This window comes from Melanostigma gelatinosum (genome assembly GCF_949748355.1).
Source record: "Melanostigma gelatinosum genome assembly, chromosome: 21".
In the NCBI taxonomy this organism is placed as follows: domain Eukaryota; kingdom Metazoa; phylum Chordata; class Actinopteri; order Perciformes; family Zoarcidae; genus Melanostigma; species Melanostigma gelatinosum.
In genome coordinates this window covers 13,540,079-13,553,548 of record NC_136654.1, presented here as the reverse complement: position 1 = coordinate 13,553,548, position 13,470 = coordinate 13,540,079, and the positions used below count along the sequence as shown (strand labels likewise).

General features: G+C 39.2%; 2 protein-coding genes across 4 annotated transcripts; one reads left to right on the top strand and one right to left on the bottom strand.

Annotated features, from left to right (window-relative positions):
* The first annotated feature begins 125 nt into the window (after positions 1-125).
* Positions 126-7,492, top strand: calcoco2 (calcium binding and coiled-coil domain 2). 3 transcript variants are annotated; one of them, XM_079293815.1, is made up of 15 exons: positions 126-207; positions 903-1,073; positions 1,437-1,539; positions 2,759-2,919; positions 3,167-3,292; positions 3,383-3,484; positions 3,584-3,667; positions 3,751-3,860; positions 3,963-4,032; positions 4,451-4,618; positions 4,697-4,885; positions 5,293-5,430; positions 5,519-5,687; positions 5,885-5,910; positions 6,192-7,492. In XM_079293815.1, exons 2-15 carry the CDS (start codon positions 909-911, stop codon positions 6,354-6,356), a joined length of 1,776 nt encoding a protein of 591 aa, XP_079149941.1. In that variant the 5' UTR covers positions 126-207; positions 903-908; the 3' UTR covers positions 6,357-7,492. The 3 variants fall into 3 exon arrangements, with proteins under 3 accessions (XP_079149941.1, XP_079149940.1, XP_079149939.1); XM_079293814.1 differs by having other exon boundaries at positions 3,383-3,508; positions 6,195-7,492; XM_079293813.1 differs by having other exon boundaries at positions 3,383-3,508.
* A 151-nt stretch (positions 7,493-7,643) lies between these two features.
* snf8 (SNF8 subunit of ESCRT-II) lies at positions 7,644-12,320 on the bottom strand. The gene is made up of 8 exons (XM_079293255.1): positions 12,124-12,320; positions 11,633-11,683; positions 10,635-10,773; positions 10,445-10,549; positions 10,186-10,258; positions 9,950-10,091; positions 8,987-9,061; positions 7,644-8,041 (listed from the first exon to the last, which is right to left on the bottom strand). Exons 1-8 carry the CDS (start codon positions 12,175-12,177, stop codon positions 7,904-7,906), a joined length of 777 nt encoding a protein of 258 aa, XP_079149381.1. The 5' UTR covers positions 12,178-12,320; the 3' UTR covers positions 7,644-7,903.
* Positions 12,321-13,470: the final 1,150 nt, after the last annotated feature.

Sequence of the window (13,470 nt, the reverse complement as noted above, 5' to 3'; positions counted from 1 at the left end):
AATGGTTTTTAATGCAATGGTATAATCCCTTTTAGGCAATCAAAGAATATCTGTTTGAATATTTGCATTTTAAAAAGCAGCGGCCTACTTTACGTGCCCGTAAGTGCGTATTGTACAAATGTCCGAGGAGCACCTGAATGCAGCGGCTGGTTCCGATGAGCGGAGCTGACGGTCGATATCTGTGCGGTGACGAGTGACAGGCAACATGTAAGTTTTATGTCTTTATCCGACACATTGCGAATAAAATGTAGGTTTGTTAAGACTTCTCGTGGTGAAAACAGTGTTTTATATTCAAAGTTAACATTATATAATGTCTCGGGTGCGGTCTCTTTGGACAGCTTACTTTCGGTTTCTATATTTTTTTGTGTTTTAAATCAAGTTTCTGCTCTTTAAAAGTTTATACAACCGATTACATGTCATCGCCAGGTAGTGGGGAGTCGTTCAATTTAAACGTATAACATTTTCATTGCTGGAAAAAAAGGTGTTTTTGAGTTAATGATTTGATATTATAAGTGCGCACAAACAACAACAGGAAGAAGAAAGCGCATAACACCACCGGAGCCTTCTGAGAAATCACCTGCGGCCATCAGTCAGACTCGTGGTTTCATCATAACTCTTCATGAACAATTAATCAGACAAACTGCCCCTATTTGCACTAATATCCCAAATCCATTGTCGTCGTTGTTGTTGTTTATGTTCATATATACTTAGATATATATTTGTTATATGTTTATGCTTAGTTTCTCTGTTCTACTTTGTTGTCTTTAATGTCCTTGTTTTTACATTTTTCTTGTTTATTTGTATATTCTATGTATGCACGTTGAGAGCAACGTGTAAACCGGGGTCAAATTACGCACACACGGCCAATAAAGCAGATTGTGATTCTGATATGTTTACTGCAGCTCGGCATGGAGAGCCCCAAAGACGCAGCTGACTCCACAGCACGCACATTCTCCCAGGTGGTGTTCACGGACACCCCGTACTCATACCCGCCCTCAACATCCGTCACCTGCTGCTACACCCTCACCACCGCTTACCAGCCAAACTCCCGCGACTGGGTGGGCATTTTTAAGGTGAGGAAACGATATGAAAAGTAGTTTTTATGATATGGAAGCCCATTGTTGACAATACAATTTATATAAAAAAAGAGGATCCTGTAAGTATTGTTTTTAATGAGAAACTTTCCCTGAATAATGACTTGGTGTCTCAAAATAATGTCTTGAAATAATGACCTAGTACCTAAAATAAAAAATAAATAAATTAACTTTCTCAGAATAATGAGCACGTATTTTCTCATTACTTTGAGATACAAGTTATTATTTTGCGATACTAAAAAATCTCATGACATGCAGGATCTTTTTTTTAAATCATTGGTGGAATGTATCTGTGTGTTGCGTAAAGGAATCTTGAGTTTTGTCTCGACTCTTCTTGAACAGGTGGGGTGGAGCACAACAAAGGACTATCACACCTTTGTGTGGGTGGAGCCAAGTCTGGATGTGGTCGGGCAAGAGTCCGCCACAAGGCAAGCTGTCTTTACAGGTAAGAAATAGTTTCACTTTTACTGCAGGGTGAAAACACTTGGTCATGTTTCTAATGTACACTTGCTGAACCCACTGAGTGTCTCATGTGTAAACACAGTTTAAACATAAATAACAGCTTAAATCTGCTATGACGGACGTCAGATCCTCTGGCTCAGTATTGTTGATCATATCCTGTCAGATCATCTCTGCAAACTACAGTCAGTTTTAGTTTCTTCACGCTCGCTCAAAGCTCACATATTCACAGTAAAGGTTAAAGCCTCTGTGTGAACTGCAGCTGTTCATTTTCCTTCTCGGATAGTTTCATTTTCACAAAGAGTTAAGACTGTTCAGTGACTCGCATGAAAAAAGCAGAAATGTCGACTTAAAGTTGTGTAACAGAAACATATTTTTTGCTTGTTTATCCCTTTAACTGTCATGTGAGGTTTGATAGATTTCTGAGAGATCTGTGACGATCTTTGCGTGTGACTTCTTAAAATAAAGTGATGTTTACTTGTGACCTGTTTTTACAGTTTATGTCCTCAGTGTAGTGTTTTGTTTTTAGCAGATTTGCTTCATTTTAAGGATTTTTAGAGGCCTGAACAAGTGAAAGCATCCATCATTTCACAAGACGAGAGTAAAAATGAACATAATTTTATATAACTTTTAAATGTTTATTAATCCTGTGATTCTCATATCTATCTCGGGACATCCACCCCAGATTGTGAACTGCTGACGTACCATATTTCTTTCATAAGTCTTTTACAAGTGCCTCAATAAAGTACTTATTTCACTGATTATCTCCAGTGACAAATTTAAGACATTTCAGAAGCATTTTAGATTCAGCCCCAAAAAGTTAGGGTTATTGAAATACTTCTGATTTGAAGAGCAGTGGTTATTTATTAGTCAATTGACAGAAAATACATCTGCAACAATTTTGATCATCAGTTCATATTTTCAGTTTAACAAAAATGACAATTATCTTTTGTCTTGTTCTCAAATGTCAGACTGCCTTATATCGTCCAAACTGATTTTTTTTGTTTTGTATTGTTGACGAGATGTTAAGCCATAATGAGTTTTTAATCATTAGAATGAGCATGTTTCACTAACTTCTGACATTTTATGGACTCAACGTCCATGACAAACGATAATGAAAAGAGTCTTTGGTCGCGGTCCCGTAGACTAGTAAATAAATCAACATGCAGCTCTCTAAGCGGTCCACTCTGCTCTCGGCCCATCAGAATACTACCTGCCGAAGGACGAGCTCGACTTCTACCAGTTCTGCTACGTTGACAGCACTGGTCAAGTGCGCGGCGCCAGCACTCCTTTCCGCTTCAAAAACCCAGCGGGGCAAAACCCGGAGAGCAGCATGGATGAAGACCTCATGGTCATCACCACACAGGTATCCAATCTGAGCAGCTCAACGGGGGGAAAACGTTGTTCTGTGTAAACAATCGGACAATAAACGACTGTTGAGGAAATATTTTATCATCAACTAGTATTGTTAAACTTGTGGTAGGGTTCTTGACTGATGATTGGAGGTCTTTGTAAAAGATAAAACTATTTAAATGTGATGAAAACAGATGTCGGCCAAAAGGCCAAAGCAAATACAAGCTTTGTATTGATTTAATGTGTTCTGTTGAAACCAGGAGCAGGTTGAACTGAGCCGACACGAGAGAGCTGAACTGCAGAAGGAGCTGGATCAGATAAGGGGGGAAAATGAAACCTTAAAAACCAATCTACAGATGGAACAGCAACAAGCCGCCAGCATGAAGGTCGATAGAGATAAAGAACACATTTCACAACAGAGAGAAATAGTTCAATAGGAACTTTGACATTTGACGCGGTGTGATTTATTTCTACAGGGGCAGAATGAACAGAAAGAGAAAGAAATGAGTCGGCTGGTCAGAGAAATGGATCAAATAAAGGAACAGAATGAAAACTTGAAAAGCACCTTACAGCAGCAGGTGAAGGAAACGGACGGCTTAAAGGTTTGTTTTTTCAGTCTACGAGTGGAATCAGTGCCACAGTTTCAGTGTGATAACTATCTTTGGTGTTACTACCAGGAGGAGATGATGAAACAGCAGCGTGACGCTGCGGAGCAGAACAATCAAAGCTTGAGTTTAGACGGCGCATCAAGACTAAATGAGGTGAGATCATTTTTTTAATCTCTTCAGCTGTTAAAGGCTCTTGATAAAATCTCGTGCCAATCCTTCATTGTGCAATCTTTCAGACGCACGCTCAGGAGAAATACGACCGAGCTGTGATGAAGATCAAGCTGCTGAAGGAGGAACGCGAGCAGCTGAGGCAGATAGTCGATGCTCAGAGTCAGGAGACCGACATGTGAGTCAAGTCTGAACGTTCCTATCGATTCATCAATAAACTAGAACCTGTTGCGTACGTTTTTCTGGCTCCTGACAGCTTTTTTTTCTTGTGTGTTTTCAGGTTAAATTCCAAACTGAGAGAACAAGAAAGGCAACTGTTCAAAATGGGAGACAGCATCCAGCTGCTTCAGGTAAATGTACTTGATGTTTTAAAGGATAAAGCTGCTGTTATTTTATGGTTTCTGCCCGTGACACACATAACCGAGTACATGGGTTCCTACTGAAGATGAATATCTTCCAAAACAGCTCACAGATGTATACCGTGTATAGAAAGGCTCAATCATTTCCTAAAATAGCCCGTCAACAAACAGGAGAACGTCTTCCTGTTATTTATTTCTTATTTTAGTAAAGTGGTTTGTAATCTAAAGGATGCCGATTATTAACTACATCAACAACAACAACATGATCATATATGTACTTTACATAGTAACGTACAGGAAAATGATAACGACTCATTCAAGATGAACAAAACCAAAAAAAGGTCTTGTGAAGATCAGTGGGTTCAGTATTTGTTGCTGTTTTGAAATGTGTGCTTTTACCTTTGGGCAGGTCGACCTACAGAGCAGTGAGAAAGAGAAGGAGAGGCTCTCTGCAGAGCTGCTCAGGTCGCAGAGTCTCGCACACGACATGGACGACGTGAAGACAGAGAACCAGGAGTTATGTCGGAGGCTGGCGAGGCAGATGACACTGCAGAACTGTTCGGATGACGAACTAAAGGTGAGAACAAATAAAAACAATTACAAAATGCTGAAGTTCTTTTCAAAACAACTGATGACATGACGATGTCTTCTTCAGGTAAAGTGTCAGACTCTTGACGGCCAGCTACAGGACGCTCGGAGGAAACTGGCGGCTGAGAGGGAGGAGACCAAAAACACCAAGAGACAAGCCGAGTCTCTGGAAAAGGATCTGCAGGCGGTCAGGGCGCAGCTGGAGAAGGTGGCCTCAACATGTGTGGACGCACAACGGATAAGTGGCAAACAAGAGGTAAACTCAAAAAGCATCTGCAGAAACCTAGACCTTGGTTTAGATATAACATGAGAGCGAGGCCCGAAAACCAAATCGATGTTAAGAGTCCCTTCATTCTCTGCTCTGGGTGGACATTACTCCGCTACATCTTTACATTGATAACAGTTGTAGAGACTTTGAGGGAAGCTGGGCAAGAGCTGTGCACACAACCAGCTCCATGAAGCGACGAACATCTTGAGGTGCACTTGTGCCTGAATGAGAACAAATCCCTGCAGCAGCTTCAAACATCTCGAGGAGAGACTGAAACCAGAGGAGCGGAGGCCGTCGGTGCTAAAGATTGATGCACGTGGTTTTAGAATCAAATGTAGTTGTTCAGGTGTCCACATACTAAACACTGAGGCTTGTTTTCCTTCGTTCTTTTCCAGCTACAGCTCGCGATGGAACGTGATGCGATGGCAGATGCACGTGAAACGCTCGCAGACAAAGACGGCCTGATGGAGGAGAAGGAACAAATGATCATGCTGGTGAGACACGAGAAAGAAGAGCTGGCCAGAGAAAACCAGGTACACTGACACAAACACGGTCTCCTTTCAAGAGGGTCGCTCTGTGATATTAGACGCTCGTTTGTTTGACCGGTATTTATTCCGTCAGATGCTCATGAGCGACATCGAGGGGCTGCGCAGAGCTTATGCCGAGCTCCAAGCGCCTCCGCCCGCCGACTCGCCTCACCTGCAGCCTGACACCAACACGTCAGCAGCCAACGACTGGCAGCAGCAGCAGGAGTCACCTGAACAGGCTGACAACCCGTATGACAACATTGGTGAGGGACTGAAAATATTTCTTTTGATGTATAATAAATACATAGATTATAGAGCATTGCATCTATAATCACCCACTTCTACTAGACTGGTATACATTAAGGTTTTTCCAAAACAAAAATAATCATTTCAATAAACTATGAATAAAGAGTCATTGTTTTAATTATTCTGGTGTTAACTGATTTACTTTTCCTTGCAGACATGGGGGCAGGCACGGAGGAAGAGGTGAGTCACCTGACCCATCGCTCACACCTTTCCTATCCAAAGCATGTCGTCAGCGAGCTCTTATATTTAGATTGTCTCACTCATCTCGCCACAGTGCAACAATCAATGTAACACAACCTGAATGAACTAGTTGGTAGTTAAGGGTTAAAGAAGCTGAACTCAACTCTCACCCAGAGTGTGACTCCGTTGTTTACCGTTTATTTTCGTAGAGGACTTAAAACATAATCCGCTCCCTATTTCGTTACCACTCCTGACGTGCCGTCTCTATTTTCTGCCCGCAGCAGTCGCTGGTGTGTCGACACTGCCAGGAGTGCTTCCCCTGCATAACCCGAAACGAGCTGGAGCAGCACGAGAGGAGTCACCGGCTGTGTCCCTTCTGCACGATGGTCTGTGACAACATGGAGCAGTCGGTGTTCGAGGATCACGTCTACAGCCACGAGCTGTGAGGGCGAATAAATGAACGTCTTACAAGTCGGGTTAGTCTGGCGTAAAAGGGCCGTACCGATATTAGGACACACTTTTACTGCAATTTACTTTACTGTTCACCTTTTTTCAAAGCATACTGTTTTGGGGGTTTTGTTTCCATGAGTTAAATGAGGGTCCTCATTTAGTTCAGTAAAAGTAAATTACTGCATAACTGGCCATCGTTTGAAATATTTAGCTACTTCTGTACAAATACTCAAAACCCTCATTTTCATTCAACAAATGAAGCCAAAGAGCTCAAATGTAAAAAAAGCAAAACAAATAGTCTAAAATTGGCTGCTGAATTTATATATAATTGACAGATGTTTATGAGCAGAGATGCACCGATCGATAAATCTCCTGTATGATTTCTGCCTGGCAAATTTACACACCTGTGCGGCATGTTTTTACATTGCGCGCACACACCGTGGCGTTGACTAGCACGCACGCACACACACACACACACACAGCTTCAAAGCATTTGGAACAACTTTGAGAGTTTGAGTGAGAGAAATGTAAGTTGTTTAATAGTCAAACGTTTTATTATGAACCGACAATTTAAATTTTCATGTAAGAATCTGCAAAAATCTGAATCAGCTGGTCAAACAATTGGTGATTGGTGCATCTGTGTTTATGGCTCCTATTGACCTGGTAAGTAAACATTGGTGCATGTGCTGTTATTCAATGATTGCATATAAAAGAGCTCTTTAGCTCAAGAGACTAAGAAGGAGAGTAGAACCCGGTCCTCCCTTTGTTTGGTATAAAATCTTTCCATTTAAATAAGAAATAAACGTGATTATGAATCTGACCTCACATTCGAGGTCGGCTTTCGGTTTGATCTTTAGGACACATTTCATTACTGAGAGGAACTTGTGTTCAAATATATGAACATGAAAGTAAGCTTTGTAACAACTAAATAAAACAAATTTCAAACTTGTAGTATGCTCTCTGGACAAACGGCAGTGATTTGTATTAAAAAGGCTAAAACATGCTTTAACTGTGGAATGGTCCTTTAAAAAGAGTTATAATTATAAAGTTATAATTAAAAATAAAGCATGTCACATTTAACAATTCATATTTTAACCGAGATTCTTCGACGGTATAACTGCACTCTTCATCCTTCTGGGGAAACTGATCTATAACTATGATTGTTTAACTTCTGTTGATTTTAAGATGTGTGACAGAATGAATTGTTGATGAGCAATGTAACAAGTGAATGTATGTAAACGGATCCGCTGAAGTAATAAAACCAAGTGGTAGAATGCAGCAGATGTAAAGTTATTTCTTCATATATGAAAAAAACAATTACATGTTTGTCTGATGATCCGTAACCGCCCGTAAACCCTGACACCAGCGACCCGACACTGAAGTCCGTGTGCCGCGTCTAAATGAAGTGAGAGCACTCGTTGCACAGAAGACGGTTTTCCCTCCTCGAGTCCAGAAAATGATCCCAGAGGAAGCGTCGCCCAGCCGGCACACGGCCGTTTACCAACATGTCTCTGATTGCTGCCAGTGGCCGTTTTTTTCTTCCTCAAGGCGTCATCTGATTGGCCTCCTCGGGTGTGACGTCCCGGGACGTGAGCTCAGAGAAGAGAGCGGGCAGCCAGTACTGAGCTTCTTCAGCGGCCTGAGAGTCCAGCCAAGCCAAGCCTTCCTTCAGCAGGTGATCCTGGAGACATGAAGCGTGGAGGTCAACGGTGCTGCTGCAGAGTTCACCAGCTCACATTTAAGACTTTAAAAACCTATTTATAGCACGTACAGCACAATTAAATATCGGTTCCCTCGTGCATATCATCCAAAGTTAAAAAGTGTGACGATAGCGACGACATGGCCGAGATTTTGTATTTATTTTCAGTACTTCCCAGATAGAAGTATAGAACAATAATTTAAGGGGTGCAACTAATGAGCGATTATCTTCATAGTCTATTAATTATTTAGTGTAAGCAATGTTTAAAAACTTTGAAAATGGCATTCACAATTTCTCAGAACCCAAAGTGAGTCTTTAATTTGCCCGTTTTTTGTGCGACAAACAATCAAAATAATCAATTTATTGTCAAATATGACAGAAAAAAAACATCAAAACCACTCGTGTGAGAAGCTGAATCCAGTAAGATAATGTGCGATTGTTGCTTGAAAAACAACTGACAGGATTTATCGAATATGTAAATAGTTGCCAGGAGATTTTCTGACAGACTAATTGATTAACTGACTCATGTTTTCAGCTCTTAATGATCCATAATTATATAATTAATCAAATTAACACAACTGGATGAGCAGCAGGAAATGAGCAACCAATTTAAAATGATTGATTAATTAAAGATTTGAAAAGTGACATAATGAGACGACGACCTTTCAAACTCCAGCAGCTAACAGTGATACCGGTGTCACAACAATTCTACTTTAGAGGTTTGTAACGTCTGCTATCGGATATAAAAACATTTTAAGAGAAACATTAAAGCCTCCTGCCGGCAAGAGAAAATACTGAAGCCTTTTGTGAATGAAATTTAAGACTTAACTGACTTCAATGATTTTTTTAAGACCTGCAGATCCTCTGTTTTAGAGCAAGAGTCCATGTCATACATCGGGACCTGAAATGAGCTGATGAAGCACTTACCAGGACGTGACAAGCCCGTTCCTTCTCCCACTTCAGACTCTCCTTGATCTCACTCACTGTGACGAAGCCCTTTTTCTACCAATGAACAAAGACAGAAAACACCCGTTTCAGACAGAAAATGTGTAAAATAGCTGGTTACATGTTTCTGTTAAAGTCTTCTTCAGTATTCAAACACACAGTGGGTCTCTTTAGCTGTTTAATTCACACGACAGGAAGATTATGAACAGAGCTGCAGAGCTCATGTGATATTTGACACCTGGAGCGGACCTGCAGGAGGGCAGCCGTGAGGATATAGTGACACCTAGTGATAGATTCATCTCACCGACTAAACTCTTAACTCTTATTCTCCACAACAAGAGGGGGAACACATTTATATAGACTGAATAACCTCATCTCTTTATTATCTTTCAGCACAAGAGATGATTATTAATTGACATATTTATAAAACAAGATGCACCTTTAATACTTCTCTTTATTTCACCTCGTGCAGCTGTGGTTTTGATATTAACGACTCAACATTTGATTCAGACATGTTGGATTTTTTGACTTTTACCAGAAAGTGACTTTTAAATTCAGACATGAGACCATTAATTAAATATGTCTGTAAATTTAGGAGAGGCAGACAGAGCAGCAGCAGCATGGGATCAACGCAATGTTCTGCTGTGGATGTATTCTAGACACCTAAAAAGAACTATATCAGCTAAAGTATACACCACATTTACAATATTTTAACCACTTAACCTCGCTGTCAAACAGGCGTTCCTAACGGGAACCTGAAGCTGTTATCTATGATCTCTTCAAAGCCACCAGACTCCATTCACAAAAACAGTCATTTTATCTCCCAGAACACAGGAGTTGCTGTTACCGCTGCCTCGACCGGTCAGTTAGTTTGTGTGACTGTTTGACTTTCGGTGAATCCAAACGAACCCTTTTTAAAATGATTAACCGAGGAGCTGCTCTCACCTCAGCCAGCTGCAGAACTACGGTGTGATCCATGTTGAGCTCAGCTGGGACCGACTGGACCAAGTAAGAACCTCCGACAGGAATCATCCCAAAGCCGCTCCCCATCACCTTCAGCTTCTTTATGGCTCTCATCAAGTCATCTCTGGGACGCACAGATTTAGTGATTTTAATAAATCATTCAATTTATGGACATATGAGCTTTAAATCATCTCTGACATTTGAAATATCCAACTTACTGGCTCACATCCTGAGCGTATTTACCTCTTCCCTTCAGGACTCTCTGATGGAGTTCGTCCAAAGTAATAAGCCCTGAAAGACAAAACACACGTCAACATTTAAATGACAGAAACATTATTAATCGTGGTATCTCCATCGTGCAGGTGTTCATAACTGGGTTCGTTGTATATTACGCTGTTGAGATGCAGAGCATCACAGATGGCGTTCAGATCGGAGTCGCCTCTTCCTAACCATTTAGTGTCCAGATGAATTACAAACCTCCATTTCTGTGTTTCAGGGCGAGACACACTTCAATAATCTGCACGCCGAGCTCATAATAGAAGTCTCCTACGCCGAGCATCTCGGACCAAAAACCTTTGCCAGCTGTGGAAGAGAACACAAAGTTATTTTAAACTTCAGAACACTTGAACAAAATTATCTCACAGATTATATTCCAAATGTTTCTCACAGGCAAGCGGGTCAACCCCAATGGTGGCACACATCTCCTGAAACTGAACCCTGAACTGTGAACTCTTTCGGATTTCTTGTTTGTGTTTGCTGGCAAACTCCTCCAGGTTGGACTTGAAGGTCTCCAACTGCTTCGACATCTGGAAGAAAAAACAGAAACAGGCGAATGAATGAAGAAGAGGGAATATCAAGAGATAAAAGTCTGCATACAAAATAAATATATGACAAAGATAGATTTGCAACTGTTTAAAAACACAGGATTATTTGTTTTTGATTCATGAATTTGATATTCTCCAAACAGACAAATACGTTTTATAATCATCGGATAAAAAACAAACAATGTTATGAGAGAGATTAAAATAGTTTACAAAAGCAACAAAAATGTCTTGTTTTTATATTGTAAGTACTAGCATTTTAGATAAATATGCAGCGGTGGAAGAAGTATTCAGATCTTGTACTTAAGTACAAGCAGTATTAACAGTGTACAAATAATCTGTTACAAGTAAAAGTCCTGCAGACAAAATCTTTAAGGAAAAGTGCAAAACTATCAGCACCAATATAAACTTAAAGTATAATGCAGAATGGGCCATTTCAGAATCATTATTATAATACTGAATTATATTGTTTAATGCATTAAACAGTTCAGTATTTAATATTGCAGCTGGTAAAGGTAGAGCTTATTTTAATAACTTAATATGCTGCTGAGTGTTTTAATCTATAATAACACATAATGAATGGGTTAATTTATATTTAGTATTAATGTCAATCTGCAAAATAACTAAAGTTAAAGTCTATATTATAGTGGAGTAGCAGTATAAAGTAGCATAGAATGGAAATACTCGAGTAAAGTACAAGTACCTAAAAATGTACTTAAGTACAGGACTTGAGTAAATGTACTTATTTACTTTCCACAAGTGGAAATATATTTTATATTTACTTGAAGATTTATTATATGGATGAAAGTATTTCTATTCTAAAAAAAATGTCAAATAAACTTACTTGGACAATTTGGTCCTCTGCAAGAACATTTCCTCTTTCCTTATATCTGGCCTAAATATAGATGAAGAAGAAGAAAACAATCACAGGTTAGATGAGAGTCCATGTTAGAAATGTGTTACTATGAATAACTCTTTTACATGTACCAGCTCGGTTTTTTAATAATACAAAATAACGAGATAATTCATCAAAACCATATATATATATACACATACATACATACATACATGCACGCGCGCACACACACACACACACACACACACACACACACGCGCGCACACACACACACACACACACACACACACACACACACATACATATAGAGTATATAAGTAAATATCAAATAATAAGACACTCAAAATGAGCCTGAATAAGCATGAAATGGCTCTTTAATCTAAGTATTAATGTGAGTGATCGCATTCAGTGATAAAGATATAAAGCATAACTATAGAACTGTTATTATGGTCATGTAGTAACGTTAGCTGTAACGTTACCTCAGCGAGCTTCTTTTTGGCAATAGCTCCCGCACCGACTCCTCTCCGATGCATTCTGCTGATGTCTAAACTACGAGTGTCTTTATCGCAGAATAATGTCAGTAAATACTATTCAACGTTTAAACGTAGCCTAGTTTTTCGGGAAACGTCGGTTGATCAATGTGATATATAAAGCTTCTTCAGGAAAACTGTTTCCATTTTGAGTGAACGGAAGTGAACTACTTCCTCATTGGTGAGCTCAACTGTTTATTGTATAGCGCCCCCTGGTGTCCTGGCGAATATAGCAGGCCAGTATGGGAACTGCTTCTTTCTTCTTCTTCTTCTTCTGTTTTGAGGTTTATTGGCGGTTGGCACACAATGAATTGGAGGATTACCGCCACCAACTGGTATAGAGTGTGAATCAGGATGTATAGTAAATACAGTTTATAATAATATTAAAATAATATTAAAATAACATTAAAATAACATTAAAATAACATTAAAATAACATTAAAATAATATTTCAATTAAATTAAAATAAAATCCACCCCCCGAAAAATATATATCTATTTACATTTTATTTTTGCTGGTGGAAAAAAAGCAGAAGAAAAAAAGATTATTATTATTATTTCTTTTTCTATACTTTTTTCTGCCATCAAAGATACACAGTATTTATTGATAGAATCAATCAATAAATACTTCTTCCAATACTGCTTCAGAACCACAGTTGTATTATCAATATGACAAAAGGGTTTTTCGAAAATACAATAATAGAAAAATAAATACTTTTCTTAAATTCTAAGCATGTATTGCTATTGGTGACTGCTATGTTTTGATCAAAAGAAAAACAACACAAACCATACAATTATTACCTGTATTTATATTTAAACGATTTGTATTTATGTGTGTATTGTGCTGCACGTTTGCACTATATATTTGTACCATGTCTTGTTCTGCTTTTGTATCTTGTTGTTTGCATCTCATGTTCATTTCTTCTTTTTTGTTGTTGTTTTGCAATGGGATCAGGGTAACACAACTTTGTTGAAATTTATACTGTACTGCACTGTATAAATATAGCAGACAATAAAGTCTCTCTTATCTTAAAAGTGCAATATTTGTCTCTTAGATGTAGTGGATTAGAAGTACAGAGTCTCATACAATGTTGATACTAAAGTACAAAAGTAAAAATGTGTCCTTCAGCACTTGAGTAACTGCACTTACTTTATTCTTCCACAGTTCATTACATCATAACAGTAGTATCATCATTACATAATCGTAGTATAATGTGTACTGCGTGTACTTTGTCGCCCCCTGCTGGCTGCTCCTCAACGTCAAAAACGTCCAAAACACAATAAATTGCCATCCAAC

Bases quoted from the DNA above. Each gene is read 5' to 3' on its own strand.
- calcoco2 (XM_079293813.1), top strand. From the start codon at position 909: ATGGAGAGCCCCAAAGACGCAGCTGACTCCACAGCACGCACATTCTCC. The intron at 1,074-1,436 runs GTGAGGAAACGA...CTTCTTGAACAG, and splicing joins ACTGGGTGGGCATTTTTAAG to GTGGGGTGGAGCACAACAAA. The intron at 5,688-5,884 runs GTGAGGGACTGA...TTTTCCTTGCAG, and splicing joins CAACCCGTATGACAACATTG to ACATGGGGGCAGGCACGGAG.
- snf8 (XM_079293255.1), bottom strand. From the start codon at position 12,177: ATGCATCGGAGAGGAGTCGGTGCGGGAGCTATTGCCAAAAAGAAGCTC. The intron at 10,550-10,634 runs GTGAGAAACATT...TCTCTTCCACAG, and splicing joins TGGGGTTGACCCGCTTGCCT to CTGGCAAAGGTTTTTGGTCC. The intron at 8,042-8,986 runs GTAAGTGCTTCA...TCATGTCTCCAG, and splicing joins AACGGGCTTGTCACGTCCTG to GATCACCTGCTGAAGGAAGG.